Here is a 25692-nt window from a genome sequence, read left to right as displayed (position 1 = left end):
TAGGGGCGTTTCCAGTCGGGCCCTCACTGACTACGTCATCGTGGGGGATTACATTACCGTCACGGACCTGCAAAAGACCCGCAAGGACCAGCCAAGGACCAGTCACAGCCCCGTCACGGAAACACAAGAACTTTTGAGTTGCTACATCTGTATGTCTTGGGCAAAACCACATGTGGGAAAGCCTGTGTCCAAGCAGCATCTTTCCCACTGGATAGTGCGGACTATTGCACTTGCTTACACCAGAAAGAGTCTTCACCCTTCCGCTGGTCTTCGTGCACATTCCACCAGGGAACGCTCAGCCTATTATATAGGAGAAGGGTCCTATCCCCTCCTGTCAAAGATCTCACTTTTGCCAGCCAGTCAAGGCTGGAGTAATGTTATTTGAGCTTCTGACAAGATCAGGAGGCATTCCCATGGTGAGACACTCACTCATGCTAAATCAGAGAACCGGAGTAATATCCATAACCTGAAGTTTTTTTTGTATGGTCAATGTAAATGACTGAAGTTTCCACTCATTTTCAATGATGTATGCTGTCACACCGAGGTAGTTGTGATTACTAGCTGAAGACCAGTGATCCACAGTCAGTGCAACATAGTCGGCTCCCACGACTATGTCTTCCTTTGCTTGTTTCTCTGTGTCATAAAGCTGTGTGATTCTAGATACAATTGTGCCTCTTGATGGCGACTTATAAGTAACGTCAGAGGATGCTATCTGTAAAACTTCTGCTAACCCTCTGTCCTCTGCCACTAAAATTGGCCTGCAGTCCATTGCAATCCATTTTGTGAGGGAGTTAGTTAATCCATCGCTAGTAGACTTACTCAGTGGGCATCTGAATGCGTGATCGAGTGTGGCTTGGCAAGGCCTGTTGCTAACACTAGCACAGGTGCTCGCAGCTCGCTGCTTTGCGGTGAGGTGCATCTTCTCATGTGCCTCCATCACCTTTATAAAGCAGGTGTGGGATGAGCATTTTCCCGCCTCAAAGGCGCTTACTCCAGTTACGACACAGCCTGATTCTTCTATTCCGTATTCCATTATTCTATTCCATTTCTGCCAAAAGAAAACACTTTAAAAGTTACACGCTGAAAGTATCAGCAGCATCATCTAAAAATCATATGATGATGACTCACCCTTTTATCTTAATGAGAAGAGTTATATTTCAGAAATTGGATTTTTTATTTTTATTTTGGGAAAAAAGAAAATGGAGAAACACACAAAAGGTGAAGCAGCCTTTTACTGGTTGACCTCAAATGTTTGCAAGGTGTCTGATTCTGTAGCATCTGTAGGTAAAGAAAATGGATCATTATCATGCTGCTATGTTATTATGGACAGTGCACCACAAGCATAGTCCACTTTGAAAATACAGACAGACACATTTGCTTGGCAGATACCTTTAAAGTTCGGTCTTATCCTGGCATCGTATCCAGATGTCCTCCCCATCAGTTTGTCCAGAAAGTCAGAGGGAGACATCGGGACCTGCCGTGTCCTAGCAGCATTGTCCACCTCCTTACACTGTCCCACACTGTCATAGAACCAGAACAGAGATATCAGTTAATCAACTGTGACACTTTCACAACACAACTTGAGGATAACTTTGATGTTTGATTCAAAACACAAACTCGAAGCAGATTCATGAACACCCTTAGAAGAAAACTTGCAAACCTTCTGATTTTGACAGCAGTGAACTGTTTCCACAGTGCTGATTTTTTAGGGAAGGAGGAAGATTGTAGAGTCCAAAATGGAGGAAGCTATCAGCTGTGGAACACCGCTAATTAACCGGAAGAATACTAATCATTTATTTTGGGTTGTTTTTGAAATTCATGTTTTTAGTTCAGTTGTCATCAGTAAGCCCATAAATGTGGGCTAGTGTTATATTCATATTCCTGCTAAATGCATTTATAATAACAACGTGATGATCTGGGTCAACTATTGTGTTTTTGTTTTGGTATGGAATGTTTTTATTTATTAGTATATTAGTGTAGAATTTTAGAATTTCCTTTTAGAATAGAAACTATGTGGTTTACCCAGTTAGCTCTTAGACGTTCTAATATTATAAGGGATCCATTTCCTGTACAGGGCAGAAGCTGTGGTTGATTAAGCACTCTAATACCGTTTGTCAGTGAGCTAGTTCTTTAAATGTTACCTAATGTTACCCAATTATTTCTTGGTTAATGTTGCTTACAATCATTTTACAATGAGTTTTACACTCGTGCTGCAGCAGTGAGCTGTGCACTTGCCTAGTATCAGCTTCTGGATGCTGAGGTAAAGCTCGCCGACCCTGAAGCTACACTTGTGAATGTGTTTGTCAGTTGGGACAAGAAGGAACAGTTCCAAAAATAACTCTGCTCCATGCCAGGGTCATACAGCTAAACACACACACACACACACACACACACACATACACATGCACACACACACACCCTAGTGAGCCCAGGCGAGTGTATTTTCAGGATCATCAACCTTTACTTTGGCATTTGGATGTAACTACCATTTACCCCAGCAAGGAGGAAACTCGCACAATCCCGAGGACAGAATAAGTGTGTTCATCACTAGTTTGGGTACTCGTTTAACCTTTTCCTACACTTACACTGGGGGTGACAACAAGACACAAAGACAGCGGCACTCATTAATTTCCAATGAGACAGAGCAGAACGACAGCTTGAGAAAGGATCTTAGAAATTCAGCAAGAGTAGAGGAGTAGTGATAAATATGTATATATAAATATGTTGCGAGTGATTAACATATGTAAATATGTTAATCACTCGCTTCCCAATAATCACAAAAAAAGAGGATATGATTTTAGTTGCAGCTTGTCTTGTAACAGCAGTCATCATTGTTACAATCATTGCATTTCAGTTTTTATGCCTGTTTTCAGTTTGCCTATTAAAACAAACAGAAATGCCATATTTCCATCATGTTGACATATTCTGTGCAAATCAAAAGTCCTGTTGAAAAACAAAGGATGGTCTCACTGAGACCTCCAGATGGAGACCTGCAGAATGTTATGGAATTTTCTATCCTTAGGGTACATGAGGTCACATGTGGGCCCTGCGGTCCTCAGCAGTATTAGTTGTTTGGCTTTGGTTAAGAACAGTAGGTGCCAGTCTATCTCAACACTGTGGTGGCCAGGGTCACAGAGACCTATTGCTGCCTTGAGAGTGTCTCTATTTCTCCTTGGCCAAGTGTAAATAAATAATACAGCATACTGACTGACTGACCTTGGATTTCTCATTTCTCTTAGTTGAGTGGTTGAGAGTTGCTATTTTACTGTTGTTGAATAGAGTTATTTTGATGGTCTCATAGAAACCATTGCAGGTGAAGACCTGTTGAAGAGAAGAGTGGATCTAAAATATAAAACTATATTTTGCTTTGTTTAGCACGTGATTCCATGTGTGTTCTTTCATGGATGGGCAGCCACTAAAATGAACAGCACTGGTTTTATCCTTGTTGCAAAGCCAAACACAGCAGACAATCAAACTGTTAATCACAATTCTTTGTATGACAACCACCTGAAATTCATGATTGTGTTGTAGCTTAGTGCATATATAAAACATGAAATCATATACATCATATACTCTCTCATGATGTCTCAAATAAGTCAAACACAGCATCTCTGGAAACACATCCCAGTTGTGTTTAGAGATGAAAATATCTTCAAGGTTAAACGCAGACATAAATCTGATCTCACTGCCATGTCTGACCTCTCGTCCGGTTCTCAGCCAGAGAGCCACGACAAAGAAGCACACCGCTGAGGGCAGAGTGTTGGAGCTGCTTCCTGTGCAGTACCACACACACGCTCTGCTGTCTGTTGAGGTCTGCCCGTGGATATGGACATGTCTGCTAGGAGTGCATGAGTTATACTTAACATCATGTGTGTGTCTGTTCTGTGGATTCTGATGTTGGCTCGGTTACATTGTAAATGTTAGCAGTCGATGCAGATGAAATATTCATGGAAATATTAGATTTTAAATCTGGTTTATTAGATTCTAAAAGGTTTTGAGGAGCCTCACTGCCCCATTGTGCTATCATGACATTGCCATTCATTCTGGGTTTAAAAAAAGCGGTCATAAATCAACATTTCAGGTTTGTAAAATAATTTAAAACAAATATTTTCTATAAGGAACTAAATTCGGTCAGTAAGCGTCACTGAAGTGCACATACAGGGAGGCCTCAGCTGGAGCGCTAACACCACAGAGCTGGTAAAGAGAGCACAGCAGAGACTCTACTCCTTCCTGAGGATCCTCAGGAGGAACCACCTTCCCCAAAGGGTGCTCGTGTCCTTCTATCGCTACTCTATAGAGAGCATCCTAACTTACTGTATCTGTGTATGGTTTGCCAGCTGCACAGTTGCAGAGAGAAAAGCGCTCCAGAGGGTCATCAACACCGCCCAGAAAATCATCTGCTGCCCTCTCCTCTCCCTGGAAGAGCTCTACAGTTCCTGCTGCCTCAAAAGAACCCAGAACATCATCAAGGACCCATCCCACCCCGGACACATCCTGTTTGAACAGTTACCCTCAGGCAGGACATACAGGACAATAAACCCCCCCACATGCTAAGGCCATCACTGCCTTAAATAGCCACATGAAATAACTGGATGTATGTGCTGTTTTTCATTTTTCCATGTTTTATTCCATTTATCAATTTTTTTAAAAGCTGCTTTTAAAGTTCTGTTTTATACTTCCTGCACTGAAGACAGCCCTTAAATTTCATTATGCAATGCATACCAACTTAAGTACAATATATAATAAAAAGTATAAATATTCATAATTTGGGATAATTAGCTCTAAAAAAATTTTGTTTCTGTTCTGATCTTAATTTTTATGGAATGAACGGGGTTGGACTGTAGACAGTAAACTCTTTTATGTAACAAAAACAGTTTACTACTACAGCAAGTAGCCCGAGCTTTAGTAGCAGCCTAGCAACAGAGGCGATTTTATGAGATTGTGGAGTTTCCCAACCTGAATAAATAGCACACATATAAACACAACTGACTTGCTAGTCTTGTAGTGACTAAGATATCTGCTGAAAAAGATTACTAACTCTGTGAACTTCATATTTTAAACACTGTATTTGCGTCTCAGTGCGCATCTGATGGAGGATGAGCCAAACATTTCCAGTCCACTCCACAGTTTTGTCCAAAAGTCCAAAAGTCAAAATGTATCGAACAAAGATCGATGTGATCATTTCCAAAATGAACATGTCTTTATCTAACAGAATATTCCTCTTCAGTCCAGATTAGTCCACCTTTAGTCTTTAAAAACATGTTTAAACTGTTTGATCTCTGATGTGTTTTCTTTTAAAACATAGAGTTTAAAAAATCTCAGTTAAAAAATGGACACTTGTAACAAAGGTAAGAACTGTACTGTAAACACTGATTTTCATAAATATCACAGCTCAACAGAAGAGGCCAGTCCATAAATTAGTGGAGTGTTGAGTCTCAGTCTCAGTTCACATACTTACATACATACATGTGCTATTTTGAGTACTTAAGTGGGTTCAGTCAGTTATGTCCAGACGCAGTATACTATGAGTGATGTTGTGGATACCACTTTGCCTGAATATGTAAAGTAAATCCCAGAAAGAAATCCCATCAGTAGTTATACGAGTAGTACATGGACAACCAACGCAATGTATTACAGTAACTCAGTTTAACCTTCCCCTTCCAGCTGCCCTGCATTGTGCAGAGGCCTCAGTCTCATTATTTAGTGTTAGTCTTTCCATGCAATCCATTTTGCTCTGCTTGTTTCTTTTGGACGTTCCAGTCAACAGTCACACTGTCAGCTCAGACCATCTTAGATCAGCTGCTAAGCTGCTTAGTAGCGCTACCTCTCTCCCCATCTTTTCTCCCACTCTCTTCCCCTCCTTCTCCTGCAATCTGTTCTGTTCTTTTTCTTCCCCCCCTTTCCTCTTTTATATTCTCCTCCTTTAAAATATGAGAGAAGTGCAGGATGCAATGTAGAGAGACACGGCATAACATCTATATCAATAATGGATGAGCTTTTAATCTACAACTACTGTATCTCTCTCACACAAAGGCCATTTAAAGGGGAGAGCAGTATATATTTAATGTATGCTTTTCTTTCATGTTTTAATCTGCTTCCACTATTACACTTACTACTCGTAGTAGCCATGCTACGGCTTCTACAGTCCCAGTTCAGTTCTGGACACCCTCTGTCATTCAGTGTTTTTCGTTTTTAATTTCAATAACTTTGAATAAGTCTGTAATGTTTAAAGTGTATATACTCAGGGCCTGAATGAAGTCACGTGTAGGTTTCCCAATTGCTGTGTTTCTGTGAGGCGTAGAGAAGGTGAACGGATGGTGTCTGTATTGTTCCCACCGTGATGCATGGAGGAGGTGTGATTGTGTGGGGGTGCTTCACTGGTGATGCTGATGATTTATTTAAAGCATCACAGCATCAGTGATCAACATCAATAATGACAAATGCACCGGTGGTTTCTACACAGAGGGAAGTGAAGTGAGCACAATTTATGATCCACACAAAGACTTCAGCCATTTACACTGAGCAAAACACCAAACTACTCATTTGTAGATGAGGCACACGAGTCAGCCACCACAGTGATGGATCTGCCATTTAAAGTTCTCATGAAGAATGTAATAGTAGCAATAATAGTAATATAGTTGAAAGCATGATGTGTGTTTCCAGTCTAAGAGGAAATAAAATCCACACCAAGCAACGGCACTGAAAATATATGACTGACTGTATTTGGCCATGAATGAAGTCAGCTGTGTTTGTGTTCATCACATTTACAGAAGAAAGCTGCTGAGCACAGCTTTGTGTAGGCCCACCTTAGCTGGTTAAAGGGATTTACACAGCCCATTATGTGTTTGACCTACACATGATGACATGATGGAGAGTGGAGCCTGCATCATGTCAGAACCAAAGTAGGGCAAGTGTGCAAAGTAACCAGGCTGAGGAGCCCCTGAGGACATAATGACAGAGACTGAATTCCTGAATATTCTGGTTTCCTCAACTCTCTGTGATTTACAGAGTCTCCTGATGGACAGTGAAGTAAACTGCTGCCAACTGTAGCTGCTGTTAGCTAATGTGTGTTATTTTGTTAGCTTGGCTGTCGGACTACAGCTGTCCATATTTACCACAGTGGGATTACACAGGGTCTACACTACAGTTGCTTTAAATGAGCCATATGACATTCAAATCAATACAATCACTCCTGTGACTTTTATCAATGTACTAAAATCCAGGTTAGAAACCATGACCATTGTTGAGTCACTTAACATAACCAGAAAACTTCTGTCATCAGGATTTATTGTTAATCATTCTGAACACACGTAATTACATGTACAGTAGCGGGAAATGACAATAAATCCAAAGTTCACAGGTTGATCTGATGTCAGTTTGTTATTTCTGGAATGTGTCAGTCAGAAACAGATGGCAGCTGTAACAGGGAGAACTCATGAAGATCTGATGCAGGAGCAGTGACAGCCACTGCCAAGCTTTGCTCAGACTACCGTGAACTGTGAATGATTCCCCTCCTTCTTTCACGTAAGGGTTAGGTTAGGGTTAGGTTTCCCTTAATACATATAAAACACACATTTTTAAAGCATCATTCTTATATATTTTGGATTAATGTGGGCAATGCAGTTGATCTGTTATGGCTGAGACACACCTGATGGCAATATTACTTAATGATTTATCAAAACGTAGACCACTGACCAGTGCTTAAACACCATTCATGTATATTTTGAAATACAGAAGTAGGACAGGGGTCCTCAGAATATAGACTCTTTTTATGCCTGATTAAACAGACAAAATCTGGGACACAACTTTAAAGTGCCAACATTGTCATAAAAATATACTTAGTAAGTATTAAGTAAGTTGTTTTGGTAAGACATGATTTGTCCCAGTTCTCAAGAATGTGTGGTATATGTAAACCTAATAAGCTGAAACACATCACGAGCTGCTACAGCTGTATGAGTGTGTGGTTGACAGCGAGCCAGAGTGGAGTGTGTTTGTCCACTTCATCTACTGTCACAGTGACTGTATCCACACAGTATCATTCCACTGAGGAGTTAATGTTGCCCCTCAGTAATCTACTACAATGAATGTTTTTCAAACATACAAGGACATTCATTGCATGTTAATAAATAAATCACATTACATACAGCCTATGTGCTATATCCCTATATTCATAGCAAAATATTAATATTGATATTAATAAAACAAACTGTGCAGTCTCCCCATCTTGCGGGTTGCAGTTCCACCATCCATTACTGTATTCAGTTTGGTGTGCACAGTCTTTATCCATCCACCTATCTCCAAGTGAGCAAAGGCTGCGACACAAGACAGTGACGTGATGCAGCTGCTTCTCCGGAAACATCGACCTTGGATAGATAACCCTGTAAGCCATCATGTGATCAGTTCTGCATGGAGGCCACTGGTTATAGAGACACTCAAACATGCACAGGCTTCATAATAGTGTTCTTATTGATCTTTGGGCGACTGTGGCTCAGGAGGCCGAGTGGATACTGATTGTTATGGAGGTTCAGTCCACAGCTCATCCTGTCCACATGTCAAAATGTTCTTGGGCAAGATCCTGAACCCCAAATTGCTCCCACTGGGTCAGGTCAGCCCTTTGCATGGTAGCTCATGTGTGTGTGTGTGTGTGTGTAAACAGAGAATGTAAATGTGAATGAGAGGCAAATTATAAAGTACAAATCAGCTGATGGAGATTAAGGTTATTCCCTTCACTCACAGTGCAAGAACCGAGCATGGGCTTGGGGGGATGCATTTGAAATATTCAACAGGTAGAATCAAACAAACAGGCCAAAGTCAAAACCAGGATGTTTTCCACTGCATAGCAAAGAACAAGATACATGAAACATCTCTGTGGATACCTTGCTGAGGTGTCAGGACGTCAAAGCTTGATTGCTATAGTGTATATCTATAGATGCAGATGTTTTCTCTCTAGGAAACAGCTCAAATCATTTCTCCAAACTTTATTTGCAATAAGCTAACAGAGTATTATCAGACCCACAAATCCCAGAGCGCTCAGCATCAGCATTTATCTGTTTGTATTCACAACATATCACCTGCTCTCTGCGACTAAGATGCTAAAAAGCCCAACCCTGTCTGCGAGAGGTTTGGTCTGAAGTGCTGACAGAATTATTTATAACTAGCTCTCTGATTATGCAATAAAACATCCCCATGAAGCCGACATGAAGGGACAGAGGAGAGGCCTTTTTTCATCTGGCCATACTGAGTGTGCCTGGGAGACCTCGGTTTATCCCTGCCATTATGTAACACCCTATCTCTGTCAGCACGACAAGTACGCAGCAACGTAAAATGTGAGTGTCCACTAAATCTATTACACTTATGTTCAGATTCTGAGCTGTCATTAAAAAGGAATAAAATCTATCTCTGTTTATCATCAGGGATGTCCATAGCTTTTCATCATCTGTTAAGACTGGACTAGTTTTTAATAATGAACATAAAGAGTATGCAACATGCTAGTAAGGGTCTGATATTTAAAGTGGAATTAGAACTGAAAGTAGACTAATGGCCATGACTGACGCACTAATGTGCCACTTCGGTGCACCTCATGGAACTGTATTGGGGACATTCCTCTGCTCTATCTACCTTCAATTCTATCATGGCTCAGGTATGAACCACAGGACACCAGAAGGCTGAACACTCTTCATTGTTTTCACTCAAATTCTAAGTCTCATTTTTGCAAAAGTCTTAAGATTTGGTAACCTGGAACTAGACAAATCTGCAAGCTCCTGTTTAATTTAGGGCTGCGACTACTGATTATTTTAGCTGACGACTAATCTATTGCTTATTTTTCCAATTAGTCGATTAGTTACGATTATTTCTACTAAAATAGAACACAACAGAAAGATGAATCATTTCAGAAGCTGAAGTCTGTGCATCATGTTTTATCATTGTACTACCTAATACCAATTATTGCAGATTTTTTAATTGATTAAATATCTTACAGAATAATTATTAATATGCTCCAAATCACAGATGTGTTGAGTTGAGGTTTGCTATTCAGTGTAATATCCAATTCATGACATCACTGATTTGTACTGATTTAATATTCTACACATTATTATTGATATCGTTGCTGTTGGGCAGAAACTTGCTTGTAGGGTGGTAGGCTAATATAAAGACACACGTACATTTATGACCATATTTGACCAATAAAACTATCGGAGAAAGGAGGTCAGCGACGATGTGTTACAAATCACTACAAAATTGTCAGGCTATATGTGCTATAACTCACTGATAACTGAGACAAATAACTTAGTAGTTTATTTTCATCGTTCTATGCTACTGTGCCAATCTTCCCGTATGATCAGTCCGGACAAAAGTGCTGGAAAGACTTGCATGACGCAAAGAACAATCTGGCAAAGAGTGTCTGGAGGTTGGTGCTTAAATACAGGGTTGATTACTGATGAGGAGCAGGTGTGGGAGGCGGGAGAAACCATGGTGACTGATGAGGAGGCGGGGCTGACAGGTGAGTGGAAAGTTACTGGGTGCAGGTAAGAGGGAAAAGCAGGCAGGGGACCGGAGTGGATTGTGACACCGTAGTCCATTATCTGTAGTATGTATGTTTGTAGTGGTGCTAATGAGATTTGCTCTGGCTGAAAAATATTTTATTTAACAGTATGTGATCATACAGTGGAGTTTTATAATACGACGCATCGACGCAAACATTCCATGACAGTGATTTTTATCATTTATGTAATCGATTACTTTAACTAATCCTTGCAGCCCTAGTTTAATTTCTAAAAAAAGGGTCACTTAGGTAAGACCATAAAATACTTCTATTCCACAGCCACTGAAAACTTTGGAGAAGAAAACTAGTGAGTAAAGAGATTGTCTGTAGGCCTGAGCAGTGACATTTTGAACAAAAAGAAACAAAAGAATGACAGTGGGTCACTGATGCGGTTGGTCATGTAAGGGCTGAGCACCACAAGCTGGAAGAAAAAGTGGCATGATTTTAAAAGGACAGGCCAAAAAGTGTATTAACATTGTTGCTGCAGGATGAGACGAGACAGCAGCACTCTGAGACACACTGCTGCTAGCTTCACTCTACACACAGCACTGATGGCAATACGTAACTTTCACACACAAGGCAGAGTGTGCTTAGATCAAAACATTTCAGCGTGAGAATGAACAGTCACACCGATGCTGACCCAAATGACAAAAAGAATATATTTCTCATCCATTGCTTTTAGGATTTGCAAACTTTCATTGTTCTGAAACGTTTTCAGAGCAAACTTTGAGTTGAGTTTGAGTGAGAGGTGTGTGTGCAGGCTTACGTACAAAAAACACACTGTGTGACATTTGTGACACGGTAAATTGTTAATATTTCATTCTGTGTGTGTGTGTATTAATATATGAGTGCCTCTGAGCCATTCTGCAGCTTTTATTTTACATTTGTCAGTTTAGTTGTTAATCACAAGTGTAATGATGGAATAAACATAATTACATCTACATGTGCATAAAAGCCATCGTTTGATTCACCACAATTTTACAATCAGAACAAATGTCAGAATCTTGATGGTAGGTTTAAAGAAGAAACTTAATAATATTGTTTTCCTTTCTTTCTCCTGTTTCCTTCCTTCCTTCTTCCTCTCCAGAGATCTTCTGGTCTGTTTTTGGATTCCTCACCAAAGCTTTTCCATAATGCAGCCACAGACTGACAATTTTTAGGCAAGTGATTATTTTGACCATATCATCATTTTATCCATAATTTCCAAATCCAAGCTGTATAAACTTGAATGCTTATTGGATTTAATGTATATCTGGTGATGTGTATTTGTGTAACGAGGGAGGGTGTGGTCTAAGGAGATCAACACCCTATATCAAGGTGTGCATAATTATTAGGCAGATTCTTCTCCTCCGGCCGAGAAAGAGATTTAACTGACTCTGAAAAGTCAAAAGCACTCTTGAAATATCTAAGATATTGGGGCGTGATCACAGAATCATCAAACGTTTTGTTGCAAATAGTCAACAGGTTCACAAGAAACGTGTCGAAAAGAAAAGACGCAAATTAACTGTGAAAAGTTTTAATAAGTATCAAACATGAAGCTACCAGGAACCCATTATTCTCCAGTGCTGCCATATTCCACAACTGCAACCTACCTGGAGTGTCAAGAAGTATGAGGTGTTCAGTTCTCAGAGACATGGCCAAGGTAAGAAAGGCTGAAACCTCTGAACAAGACACATATGTTGAAACGTCAAGAATGGGCCAAGAAATATCTGAAGACAGATTTTTCAAAGGTTTTGTAAACTGATGAGATGAGAGTCTTGACAGTCCAGATGGATGGGCCCGTGGTTGGATCAGTAACAGACACAGAGCTCCACTTCGACTCAGACGCCAGCAAGGTGGAGGTGGGGTACTGGTATGGGCAGGTATTATTAAAAATGAGCTAGTTAGACCTTTTCGGGTTGAAAATGGACTCCAAATCAACTCTCAGACCTACTGCCAATTTTTAGAAGACACTGTCTTCAAGCAGTGGTACAGGAAAAAGTCTGCATCTTTCAAGAAGACTTTGATTTTTATGCTTTAAATCCGATAAGCATTTAAATTTATACAGCTTGGAGTTGGAAATGGATAAAATGATGATATGGTCAAAATAATCACTTGCCTAATAATTGTGCACACAGTGTATTCGGCCTGATGACATTTCATCTTTTAATCTCTGGTCAAAAAACAACCAATGCCGGGCCTGAGCCTGATGTAAATATGAATGAACGTCTGTGCTCTGCTTCACCAAAACATCATTTAATTAGTCCGTCCGCTGGAGACTTCTGCGTCAGTGACAATGAAGCGAGAAAACAGTCAGACTCAGCTGGGCCACTGACATAACCACAATTTTTAACCACCGCTCTGCAGATTTGCAATATGTAATTATCTGCCGGCACCTCAAACACAGGCTGCTGTGCCTGGCCACGGTGGCTGTGGCCTGTCAGTAGACACTGACCTCTATTAACATTCATATGGTCAGCAGCAGAAGTGATCAAATTATTGAACATCTCAGTGCAGCAGTGTGCTAATTGTTATGGCTAAGTGTGGGTGCTCAGGTGTAATTGGACGGTCACTTGTTCAATTCCCAAAGTGCCCTTGTGCCTTGTACCAAACTGCTCCTGATGTCTTTCTCTGCCATCAGTGTGAGCGTGTATGAGCTTAGTATTATTATGAGTGTTCCGGATAATGAGCAGCTTTACATAGCAGCCTGTATGAATGTGTGTGTGAATGGGTGGAAAGAGTGATCTAAGTCCATTTCCCATTATCAGATTAAAAGCTGCATAATGTACAACAGTTGGCAGATATTTCTCACCGGGAATTTCAATAATGCAAACAGGGATACTGGCCTACCCGCGTACAAACAGCTCTCCGTGAGGGGATAGTGAGAGGGAACCATGGGCCTTTAAAACATACGCATAAAAGCATGAGACATTTTTGCTTCTTTCTACATGCCCCCTGGGAAATTTAGGCCACGCTGAATCTAAGCAGACAGAGGCCAAGCTGCAACTACCAGGAGGAGGAGTGCTACAGAACGTTTGCAGTCTGCAGATGCATGTCACATGATTTAATTTGTTTTGTGGCGAGAGCTGCCTCCTAAAAGACAACTCGTCAAATTCGTAATCCTTATTGTTCATGTATGCAGATGAGTTCTCCAGGAAAGTTCACATCACTCCTTTTGTAATTAAGTTACACATTGATTTTGTCCTGATGAGACAACTTAATGTTAATGAGTAAGTGGACTTTTTGTAAAAGCACTTTGAATATTCACACACAGTCAGCCAGATCAAATCAATCTCTATTCTCTTCTCGTCTTCCTCCATCAATGTCCTCTGTCATGCTGTGCATAGAGGTTTCTGAGTCCCGTTACACTGCTTACTTGCCCAGCTCCGGTTCTGGCACAACACTGGCTCTGCTTGCCATCAGCATTCTTCTGTACCCTAGGCTTGAAAACCTCAGCCCCAGCCTCTGGTACAAACACTGACACTTCCCTGGTGCTCAGAGCTCACAGTCCGGGCAGCCCAGCTAACAAACTGAGCTAACAGCAGCTACACTTGGCAGCAGTTTCAGGGGAAACCAGAAAATATTGTACTTTAATATGCAGCCTTTCTAGTCTATTTGCATCTGTAGCACTTGTTCAGACTAATTAGCTGCTGGATTAATGCAAACATCAGAAATACTACATTTCCCAGCTACCCTTGGGCTATTTTTGGCATCATAGCCTAGGACAGCCCTGTGCAGTGACAGGGACAGGGTCGACTACTGCCTTCAGCCAAATGTTCACTTAGTGTGGAGACTGCCCCCTTCGTATCCTCCCACATCAGCACACACACAGAGCCGGGCAGAGCAGCACTTAGCTGTGCTTCTGAGCCACATGTTTCCTTCAGCGGTGAAGTGTTCCCATGGTCATGTTTGTCATGCACTGTTACAACACACACACTCCCACACACACAAACTCCTGGTCTGATATGATGGACACTGTGTAGTTTGTTTTGTAGAATTTATGAATAGAATTTAATGGACGCCTGCTGGCTGTCATTTTAGGAATGAAACTTTCCTTTTCCTTCATTAAAATGCCAGTGAAGGTTGACCAATAGTGGACTTCTATATTTGGAGCAGGTAAAAGATGATAGCCAAAATTCTTCCTCAAGTTAAGTCAAATATTATTCATGTCACACTTTGCCTCAGGTGCTTTCCAATCAGACCAGCATTCAACACCCCCTGTCCTCAGTTAGTCATGTACCTGACCTGTATCTACATTCATGTTGTCAGACAGAATAGTTTGATGATTTTTTTTTTTTGGCCCAATTATCACATCATTAATAAGCAGAACTGGAGCATGACGGTGATTAAATGCTCAGAGGATGACAGATGAGCTCTGGATGGGAGTCAAGCAGCAGACCCAAGACAGGCTTGGACTGATGAGGGAGCCTCAAATAGTTCCCGATGCCTTGACCTTTCTGCAACTGTATGAACATGCACATGACTTTCAAATGTCCAATTTGTGAACCCCAAGAAAGCCTTTAATTTCAGCTGTTGTGGCCTGTGGTTGGACAAAGGGAGAGAGGTGCTGGGACTTCCAAAGCCAGAAACTTCAGCTGAGAAAAATGTTTGAGATCTGTCCATCTGTCCATTGTCACTCACTTTCTGAGAAGTTACAGTAGCCTCTGTGTAAAACACAGTATGAACATAAAATCAAACAGTTGGTCACAATGTAAGGTCACTCCCCATTAAGATGGAGGAGCTAACAGCGCTAACCAGGCTACAGAGGGAGCATAGACGAATTGTGAGAGCGGACATTAGACAGACAGACAGACACACAGACAGACATACAGACACACAGACAGCTGAAGACAGCTAGGTAAAGCAGTAAGAGAGACAGAGAGGGAATGACACACAGCAAAGGACCACAGGCCTCAGTCAGAACCGGGTCACTGCAGGAAGGACTCAGCCTTTATAGGCACATTTTTCTCAGCCACCTTGTGCAGTGGGAGCTGCTGTAAGTGAATCTCCACAGTGTGAGATCCATAAAGTCTGTCTTATCTTATCTTATCTTATCTTATCTTATCTTATCTTATCTTATCAATATATTCCATTACATTTGATAAAACTGTCCAAATCAGACTTAATATATATCTTAACCTCTGTTTCGTAACTTCTGGGTCACAAGTATAACAAAGTACATCTGCCCTATGAGCTTTAACTCTGTGACAGGCAGTATCTTCTGGTACTTAGTGACAATTGAATCATATGCAGTATATGAAAGTCAGCTGACGTTTTTTGTCTGCAGGTTAAATATGTTTAACTTTGTTTCATGTTATTTCATGTTGTATCTGTTAATACTTTGCATTGCTATGGGCCAGCTGCGATGAAATGGTGGATGAATGCAGATTGCATGAAGTGACAGATGAGAGCACAGGCAGGCCGGCCTGCGGCTCCACTGTTTATACTACTTTAATTCCCCTGTGCTAATAAATGAGATAAAAAGAGTTTGTAGCCTCTGGACCACTTCTCTTCATTTTGTGACATCATCCTTCGGCTGACATAAATCTTCATGACACATTGTAGAATGCACATTGAGATATGCTGAGTATACTTCATAGCAAATAAAGCGTTCATTAGGAAGGTTGCTTCAAGTAACGTTTGAATTCTAGATCTGAATGCTGTTTGTTCTGATGATGTTTGTTCTGTTTAGACAAGCACAGCTGCAGATAAAGATGAGGCCTCTGGGTCTCAACGTGGAGGTCCAGGCTGCCTCCCTGGTGGTTGTGAGCCCTTCTTCTGTTCCCTTACTGAGTCGACAAACAGTTTGCCTGTGCTTAAGGCTGACCAAAAGTCCATGTCCTCTCCAAACTTCTTCCACACCACGCCTGAGAGGCCTCCTTCTCCAGCCTGAAAGGCTCTTTCTAAACCTCTGTCTTCACTCATGCACACAAACATACATTGCAGATTGCATATGCCTGCTCGAGATAATAACCACCGCAGTAGTATGATATGACCAGTGACCATGGATAATGTGCCTCTGCATTGAGATGAAGCGACAACAGAAAACAACAGCCCGGAATAGAAAAGAGGCAGAAACAAAGACTTTGAGTATTATACAGGAATGACAAGCTGGAAGCAGATCCAGTCCAGCTCCCGTTGAATGACAGACTGTAAGCCTGTTAGATTTCTGCGTGGAATCCATCCATGACCCTGTAAGAAGATTTACTGCGGCTTTGATCTTTTCAGCTGTCTTTTATGCTAAAGCTTGTCAAAGTTTACGGAGAGTGTTTTTTTGTATGTCTAAACTTCTATAATACAAAAACTGTGTCATTGTTAAATGTGACAACCAACCCCTATCATCCTTTCTCTCTTAAAGTAGACACGACAGAACAGAGAATCATGTTAATATCAGCACGCAGCCATCTGCCTGTTGGGACTTAGTTGGGTTGGGGTCTACTACCAGGGGTCTCAAAGAAAATAAATCTCATTTCAAGTAAAGTGATGTTCATGATGCAGCATGCAACAAACAGTTTTCCAATGTCGACTTCCCAATGTCATCTGTCATCAACTTTGTACTTGTAGTCAAGCATGAGGTAGGCTTAAATAAAATACACCAGACTTAAATAATGCAAGTCATTGTGCAATTACAAATTCCAGTGTCGTGAGGAACTGCTTTTGGGCTTCTGTTCTGGTTGATGTTGGCAAATGAAGCTGAGATACAGCAACAAAATAAAAATTGAACGTCAATCTTCAAATGTTTTCCTGATGAACACTTTCAATGCCATCATGTAAAACTCACCGCTCAGCAGATGACAGCTACTCAGAGGTGCTGCAGTTATGGTTATGTATAATAAGAGAAGTAACAGCATTATTGCAATACAACCTGTGCATAATTCATTTATTAACACACACACAAGTGTGGACGCTTCTCCTGTGGTGAAAACATTCAGTCACAGTGATTGGTCAGGCGCGCACGTTCTGAGAAAGTTAGCCATCACAACTCTCTTCTTTCGTTCTTTACACAACAACTGCTCTTTCACTTTTTGTCTTGTCCAAACAAATACAATACCATGAATGCCTTTAGTGTAATACTGTGCGTGTGTGTGCTTTTATTCCTGTGTGAACGATTCATCATCTCGCTCATGGAGTATGGTTGGGCGACTGGACAAATAATAATCACAGTCAGCTCACAATCAGATATTAGCCACAGCTCAGCGACAGAGCATTCAGCACCACAGCGCTCTCACTGATCTGCAGACCGAGTGAGAGGAAAAGCAGAACATTTTTACATCTGACTCAGTGGATTAAGGATTAATGTTAACCACTGCTTTGTACAGTAGAAAGAATAACTAAGATGGTTTGATGCCTGATTTCAGTTAAATGTACTTTATTACAAGATAATTGAGCACTGTTAATTACAGTAGGTAAAAAGACTGAATTCAGAAGGTGTTTAATCAGGAAATGATGTCCTTCCTTCACTCCTTTCCTTTATTTTGTTTTTTTTTTATTTATAGAAACGTAGAGATGTCACTGCTTGCACACATCTCACGCACACCTGCATGAATATATCAGCAATACATATATTAACATATAGCCCTGTGGTGAACCTCTCACCCAGTGTCAGCTGGCATCGGCTGCAGCCACCCTGATAAGGAAAGGCAGGCTGAACATAGACCTTTTTAACCGTAGGGTCAACACAGGTGTTACCAGTGACACTAATCCACGTTCAGTTCCACGTTATTGCAGCAGAGATATTCAGTGAGCCAACACGTATGACACCACGCACCCTGACTCTGTGTGAGCTGAATGGAATGGGACCTTAATTAGTCTCATTGGTAGCACCTGTGTGTCATTTTAAGTACACACACACCATACTTTCATGAGGCTCCCATCTAAATGTAGCTCGGTGTTGGGAACCCAGTATATCTAAGTAGCTTGCTCTGTATCAGTGACTGTATAAACAGAAGCTATGCTTGCCTCCATCTTTTTAGATAGAACCATTATAGAAGGCTGGCAACTGCACGTGACTTAATGATGAGAAAATTTCTCATTATTTTAGGAAGTTAAAACAACTGTACGTAGAAAAGTATGTGTGTGTTTCAGCGTGTAATATCACTAATATAGTCATAAAAGTCACAAATATACAGGTGTATTTGTTATGATTATATTAATTAGGATCAAAAACAATCAATCAAGAGCAACAACCAATGAGTATAGAGAATGGACATAGCATGAGTGATGTTACCCACAAGCCAAAAATATGCTGCCCTGGAACGCCGCCATGTTGGATGTACTGTAAGTCTTTGTGCTCAAATAAGCCACCTGTAACTACGGCTCGATTTTAATCAGTTAATTTGAATTCTTGATTTAGGACGATGTTCAAAAATGAAAATGGATTTTTACTTTAACTAGAGTAATTAGGTGCAGCTCCCTCCCCTGCGCGAGGCGACCTCTTCTCCTCAGAGTCTGGCAAAACGTCGGCGTGGCAGCACATGCTAATAAGAGTGACTAAAACTTGGTCTCCAGAAAGGCTCCGTGTCCTCAGTGGTATGGAAGTGGTTCGGTTTCACAGCAGATGACACTGAGCAAACCACTGTCCGATGGAAACTTTGTCAACGGCAACTAAATACAGCAGCACCTGAAACAAAAGCACGGAGCTGAGTGGGAGCAGTGTGTGCCACTGCGAGCTGCACAAGATGACGACAACCTTAAAAAAACAGCTAGAACGCAGGTAACATTAACAGCTAACACTGCACATATACACAGTGGAAAAGCCAAATATGAGCTACCGAGCTGCAAGTATTTCACTGAAGTTGCCCTGCCCCGTCCATACAACAATACATGTGAAGAACTTTGTTTTTGTTAGATTTTCTTATTTATCATGCAAATGAAAGTTATACTTGCACTTTATTAATCCCAATAAGGAAATTCGTCCTTATTTAATCAAGAGGGACCTTTTATTCATTTTTTTTAAAGTGAAGATTGGTGAAAGTTAGGTTTGCACTTCAAGCCCAACATTCATAATTTCATAAAATTCATCATTTTTTTTTGTGTGTGTCAAATAAAAACAAAGCTTATTTGAATGATTTCCTTGTTGTTTCTAGTTTTTAAGTAAAAAAAAATCGATTAAAATCATAAATCAGATGTGTTGTGAAAAAAAATGAGATTTTATTTTTTGGCCATATCTCCCAGTCCTACCTGTAACAGGACCTACTTGTCAATCAAAGTGGCCATGCTGTTAATTCTGCATAACTTTAAGCCTTAATATAACCTGAACAGGTGAGTTGTATATAAATTCACCCTCGGTGTCATGAACAGAGAAATTAGCTACAGAGACCAAAACTGTTTTTTGTACCAGGCTGTAAACATGTTTATTTCTGCTGTGAAGTTGGACATTTGAACATGGGGACTTATAGAGACTGACTCACTTCTGGAGCCAGCCTCAAGTGGCTACTCGAGGAATTACATTTTTATTTATTGCCTGGCAACAACACTAGACATGGCAGCCTGCTAATATCAAGAGATGCTGGCTGCAGACCTCCACTCTCAGGCACCTACCTCCACTGTCACGCACCTCCACTGTCAGGCCCGGAAATGAACAGAATACATTTCAAAATAAAACTGCAGACCTCCACTGTCAGGCCCGGAAATGCAAGGGACACATTTCAAAATAAAATCGTGAATTTGTGAATGCACTTCCGGTTGAATTGTTTTCCTCACAAATGAATTAATTAGTAAACAATGACATAAAATCTTTCAATTCCCGGTCTATTGTATATATTGTTTTTATAGTAAACTATTTCGGGATCTGGTTATTATAGACAGATTAAATGTTAACTATTTCAATATTTATCATCACAGTAACAGTGTACACACATTAGTAGCTGTAAACACTCAGCATTAGAAAAATACATACGTTGGTTTGGTGCTTACATAAGGAGTAAACATTTATAATCATCACTTTAAAAGTTACATACGTTGTTTTTGGTGCCTGTTTGTTTCCCAGATATATTAGTGTGTGTGTGAATGGGTGTATAAGAGACATTAACTTAAAGAACTTTGTAGAAAGGCGCTTTATGAAGTTCAGTCCATTTCCTGTTATTAGTTTACGGGCAGATCTGCCACATCCAATATGGCGGACGCGTTAACGTAACGCAGCAACGGACCAACCTGCTCAGTGAGGCGTCTGAAAATCATTTTCATCTGAAAATGAAAAGGGTAATTTTCATCTGAAAATGAAAATGACCGTCTCAAAATGTCCTCTCCACCTCCCCACCCCCCAAAAAACGTCATCACTTCCGGGCCTGACAGTGGAGGTGCGTGACAGTGGAGGTCTGCAGCCAGGTGCCTCTCGCTAATATAGACCTTTCTCACAGCAGACATTTTGTAAAGACAGGTGTTTGCAATGATACTAATTAAGGTTAAATTCCATTCAGATCAAACAGAGTCAGGGTGCTGCTGTGGTGCTTGCTGGCTCACAGGAATGGAACAGAACCTTAACTAGTCTCATTGGTAACGTCTGTGTTGACCCTTTTGCTTCATGTCAAAATGGCTGCTGTAAAAAAAATTCTACTACTTACTAGTCCAGCAGCAGTCAGCCCAGCTCGGCGTCTGTCTTTCAGCCTTTTGTTTCACCAAGCTCTCACCAACCACTAAAAGTCAGTCCCACATTTACTCTTGTCTGGAGGCTAGTGCAAAATGCCTGTTCTACTCATATTAATACTAACTCTACCCCCTCTGTGCTCTGAGCTCACAGTCCGACAGCCCAGCTAACAAACTAACACACATTACCTAACAGCAGCTACAGGTGGCAGCCATTTTCACTGTCCATCAGGGACCTCTGTAAATCACAGAGAGCTGAGGAAACCAGGATGTTTTCATCACATTGGTGGAAATCAATTAATCTATCTATCTATCTATCTATCTATCTATCTATCTATCTATCTATCTATTTATCTATCTATCTATCTATCTATCTATCTATCTATCTATCTATCTATCTATCTAATGAACAGACAGGTGAGGTGAACATGAAGACAGGTCTTACCTGAGGAACAGCACTAGTTTCCAGGCGAGTAAAAAGCCCGCCACAGCGAGCTTCTTCCTCCTCATCTCTGTCGACAGCTCGCTCTCCTCCGCTCTCCTCGCGGCTCTTTGAAGCTTTCAGCACCGCGAACAGCGCTCACGCGCCAGCTGTGGTCAAACAACACGCGGAGGGGAAACTCACAAACATACCGCAGCAACAGGAACTCCAGAAACTCACAGTGTTCGGTTAATTCCCATTACTGAAGACGACAGACAAACATGGACGCTCGGAATCTTACGGTATAAACGAGTTCACTGGAAAAGATAAAGAAACTGAGAAGCGGACGCTCGCGCGGCAGCTGTTCAGACTCTGCTCTGGGCTCGTTCTTTGCCCTCGTGAGCACCGGGGCAGAGGAGACCCGCCCACACACTCCGGATTGGCATGACTGTCAGACAGCTCGGCCAATTGTCTTCAGTGTTGTTAATTTTTCCAGCTAAATCTGAAATTAGAACCCAGTGAGCTGGATCAAATCCAACACCCACCCGTGCATTATAACGCTTTCTCCACTCTCTGTATATGTCCTGATGTAGCTCTCCACCCTCCTCATCTTCTTCCTCTTCTGTTCCTCTGTTTCTTTCTCCATCTGTCTCGTGTTCTCTGTCATTCTGCTCTGTTAGGCAGGATCAGTCGCATGTGGTCGTGAATCCCGGTTGTAAAGTAGCCTATGTTGATGACAGTTTGCCATATGTGGCCAAAGTAGTCGTGGGTAGAGTGGAGATGTTAATTAAAGTTCAGATTTACATCAAGAACACCCTGAGGCCAGGACGGGAACAGTGCAAAACTTGGAGAGTGATGTGTTGTTCATCATGGCATATTAAAGCTTACACGGCTGTGAGGACACACTGGTGACTTTGAACTGGAAGGGTGATTACATTCAGTGTGATACGCATTGTGATTTGTACTCTTTGGGTATATGTTTATTGAAGTCAATGCAGAAGTGCAAAAAGCTGCAGTTCCTAAAGTGTCCACTTGAGACTGGCTCCATAAGTGAGCCAGTCTCCAAGAGTCTTCACAGCAACTTCACAGCAGAAATAAACATTTACATTTAAACGTTTACAGCCTGGTACAAAAAACAGTTTTGGTCTCTGTAGCTAATTTCCCTGTTCATGACAACTGTACTGAGGGTGAATTTATATACAACTCACCTGTTCACATTATATTAAGGATTAAAGTTATACAGGATTAAGAATGAGGATTGATTGACAGGTGGGTGCATTACAGGTGGCTTGTTCGAACAACCAGGCTTCATTCAGCTCCACTCATGCTCCACTCTTTGCTCATTTAGCTGGGAAGCGGTGGAGGCAGGACTACCAAGATGCTTTTCAGAAACCTGCAGGGTGACATTACAGAGACCACATCGATGCTACATCCTCCATTTGTCTATATTTAACTTCTAACAAAACACAATGTGGTGGCGTAGTGGCAAAATGTACTCCGTAGAACCCTTTGTCCATTCTGTAGTACTGTACAAACATGGTGGAGCAAGATGGCAGACTGATTATATATTACTGAAAACATAGTTATGGATATTAAATTCCATTACTGCTGATCAATTACCATAAAAGTTACAGACTGGACCTTTAAATGTGGCACAAAGACTGACTGAGAATAACGCTACAAAGTTCAGTACTTCAATTTTCTTCTCAGGAAGAGGGACCTTTCTCCAGAGGGGACCATGTCATCTAAACACAGCTGAAGCTAATAAGCTTGACATGGTTAAGACTGTTCATGGAACAGTTAATAAGCTTGAATCGACATAATTAATGCTATTAATCCTACAGCTTTGTTTAACCTACTTTGACATGTAAAAAGCATCTCTTTTATCTGTTGAAGCTTCGTCAGTAAGTAGGCTGAATCTTTGCATAGAATCAGTTCTCTCATATTGATGCATGTAAATGTTTTAAATGCTTTTAAGTTTTGATACGTTTTGCAAAGCATTACGTCAGCTTCTTCATGACTGTGTTATAGTACATGCATGTTTAACAGTGAGTGCTGCCTGTCCCACAAACCTTCTCTTCAAATGCATTACCAGTCATCATGTCTGAGTTTACATTAGTAAAGATCAAATATTCATTTTAATGTAGTGATTCATCGTCACACTTGTATGTAGGTAGGCTATGTAAGCTCAACACACAATGTAACAGAAATGTGATTTGACTGTGTTCATTTGTAGTTCCTCCTGGATAATTAGCAGATGTCCCACTGACAGTTTGATGAAACATTTCATTTAGCCTTAGTCAGCCTCGACGTGAGTCACTTGCTGACGTCCTCATTCGAGAAAATGATTCCCGCTTATTCATTGGTTGTCGTGCTTCCTATATTTTGAGCGGCACCACCATAGCAGGTAGGTTGAGCAACACCCTATGAGAACAGTGAGTGGATGTGGGAAGGATGAGTTATAAAATCAGAGATTTATGTCTGTCATCCAACAGGCTGACCTGGTAGGTACACGCTGGACACTAAAAATATGAAATTTGTTAGTGAGCTAGTGAGCACGGTGAACAATGATACTTGTTACAATGCATTTTGGGAATTCTGTATGCGTATGAATGGGTAGGTCCTAAAAAACTGATGAGGACCTTGCATGGCAGCTGAATCCATATGCATACAGACGAAAAGTTATTTGTTGTAGTGCCAAATCTGCCATGGATGTAAGTAGGTGTAGTCCACATGGATCCGTAACAAAGCAACATACAAAGCTTTAGGGAGGGTAAAAGTGTGCAGGCGCTGTCGTGACACTCCGTTACATTCAAAGCAATAAGGAACACTGGAGATGCCTTCACTCTGCACCACTGTCATCCATGCCTCCATCCCCAGGCTCCTCTCACTAATGTGCAAGATATGAATTAGACATTAGATTCCGGGTGTTACACTGCAGCGTGGTGAAACTTTTAACATTCCCTGTCAACTCTTGCCTCCACATGTTCTATCCTGCTGTGACCCATGTACCTGAATATTACACTTTCACCTTAAATATGTAACCAAAGAAAAGTTTTTGTTCTTTTACATCTAATCCAGAAATCTCTATTTGTAAGGCTTTTCTCCCACAGCTAATATTTGTTGTATTTCTTGCAGTGTTGTAGTACTCGAGATCGGTCTTGGTCTTGAGACCATCTCCACCACTTTTTAAAGGCCTCTGTCTTGTCTCAGAATGATTCATATTTTTACTCGATCTGGTCTCAGACAAAGAAGACTCAGGAGTTTAGTCAGGGGATATCACTCAGTTGTCTGCGCACTGTCTAATTTACTTGTTGAGAAAAATTTCTGGAATAAAATTTGGTTTCCTAAACCACATCAATATGTGTATCATTCGTTCTTTCCATTTTCAATTGGCAATCAAAAATCAAATAATGAAAAACTGACTGGTTATTTTGTTTTTTGTTTTTTATTCTAACCATAAACAAAAAATGCCTATTTTTTCATATTTCAATTTTAGGATCAGATTAAAAAATACAAAATGGAAAAGCAGGCACCAGGACAGAATTTGATTTTAATATTTAATTGGTCGGGTTTAAGTAATCCGTAAATGGCTCTGTGCGGGGCAGTTTGGGTAATGTAGTGGCTACTATGGCGGTGCTAGAACCACACGCTGTTTTGATCGAGGACTTGATTAACAGCGGTTGCACGTTGCAGCAGATGGATATCCTGTAATGTTCGGAAGCCGAGAGCGGCCATTTTTATTTTTTATTTATTTATTTTTAATGCACTCGTGATAACGACTTATTATCGCGTTATTTCGATATAACAAAGATCATTTTCTTGTGATAACGAATTCATTATTAATTCTATAACAGATTATGAATGAATGACTTAAACGAGCTTGTTAACCTAACAAACGCTGCAGTGATCAGACAAAACGCATACAGTAGCACCTCTACACATGCACACACACACACATGGCTGCAAAACTTTGTGGCTTCCCTGATTCCCAATTCATGATTTCCCCACACCTGTCCACCCGTGACTCCCCTATATGCGCCTTTCCTGCCTGCTGTGATTTTATTCCGGTGTGATCAGTTGTGCAGGTGATATCACAATAACATATCATATTGTAAATACTGCAAAGCAACACTTGACGCAATGTGGCAACCTTCACCCAAAG

General features: G+C 40.9%; 1 protein-coding gene across 1 annotated transcript in view; it reads right to left on the bottom strand.

Annotated features, from left to right (window-relative positions):
• The window catches only part of glra3 (glycine receptor, alpha 3), a 52645-nt gene extending 30576 nt beyond the window's left edge, over positions 1-22069 (bottom strand). Inside the window, exons 1-3 of the mRNA XM_027282364.1 lie at positions 21829-22069; positions 21552-21697; positions 1390-1520 (exon numbers count right to left, since the gene is read on the bottom strand). Coding sequence (XP_027138165.1) covers positions 1390-1520; positions 21552-21616 — 196 coding nt within the window. The 5' untranslated portion in view covers positions 21617-21697; positions 21829-22069. The remainder of the gene's footprint in view (positions 1-1389; positions 1521-21551; positions 21698-21828) is intronic.
• Between the last annotated feature and the right edge of the window lie 3623 nt (positions 22070-25692).

Source organism: Larimichthys crocea, chromosome X (assembly GCF_000972845.2).
Source record: "Larimichthys crocea isolate SSNF chromosome X, L_crocea_2.0, whole genome shotgun sequence".
Taxonomy (NCBI): Eukaryota; Metazoa; Chordata; class Actinopteri; family Sciaenidae; genus Larimichthys; species Larimichthys crocea.
The sequence above is the reverse complement of the archived record's forward strand: the minus strand, read 5'-3'. Positions and strand labels throughout refer to the sequence as shown.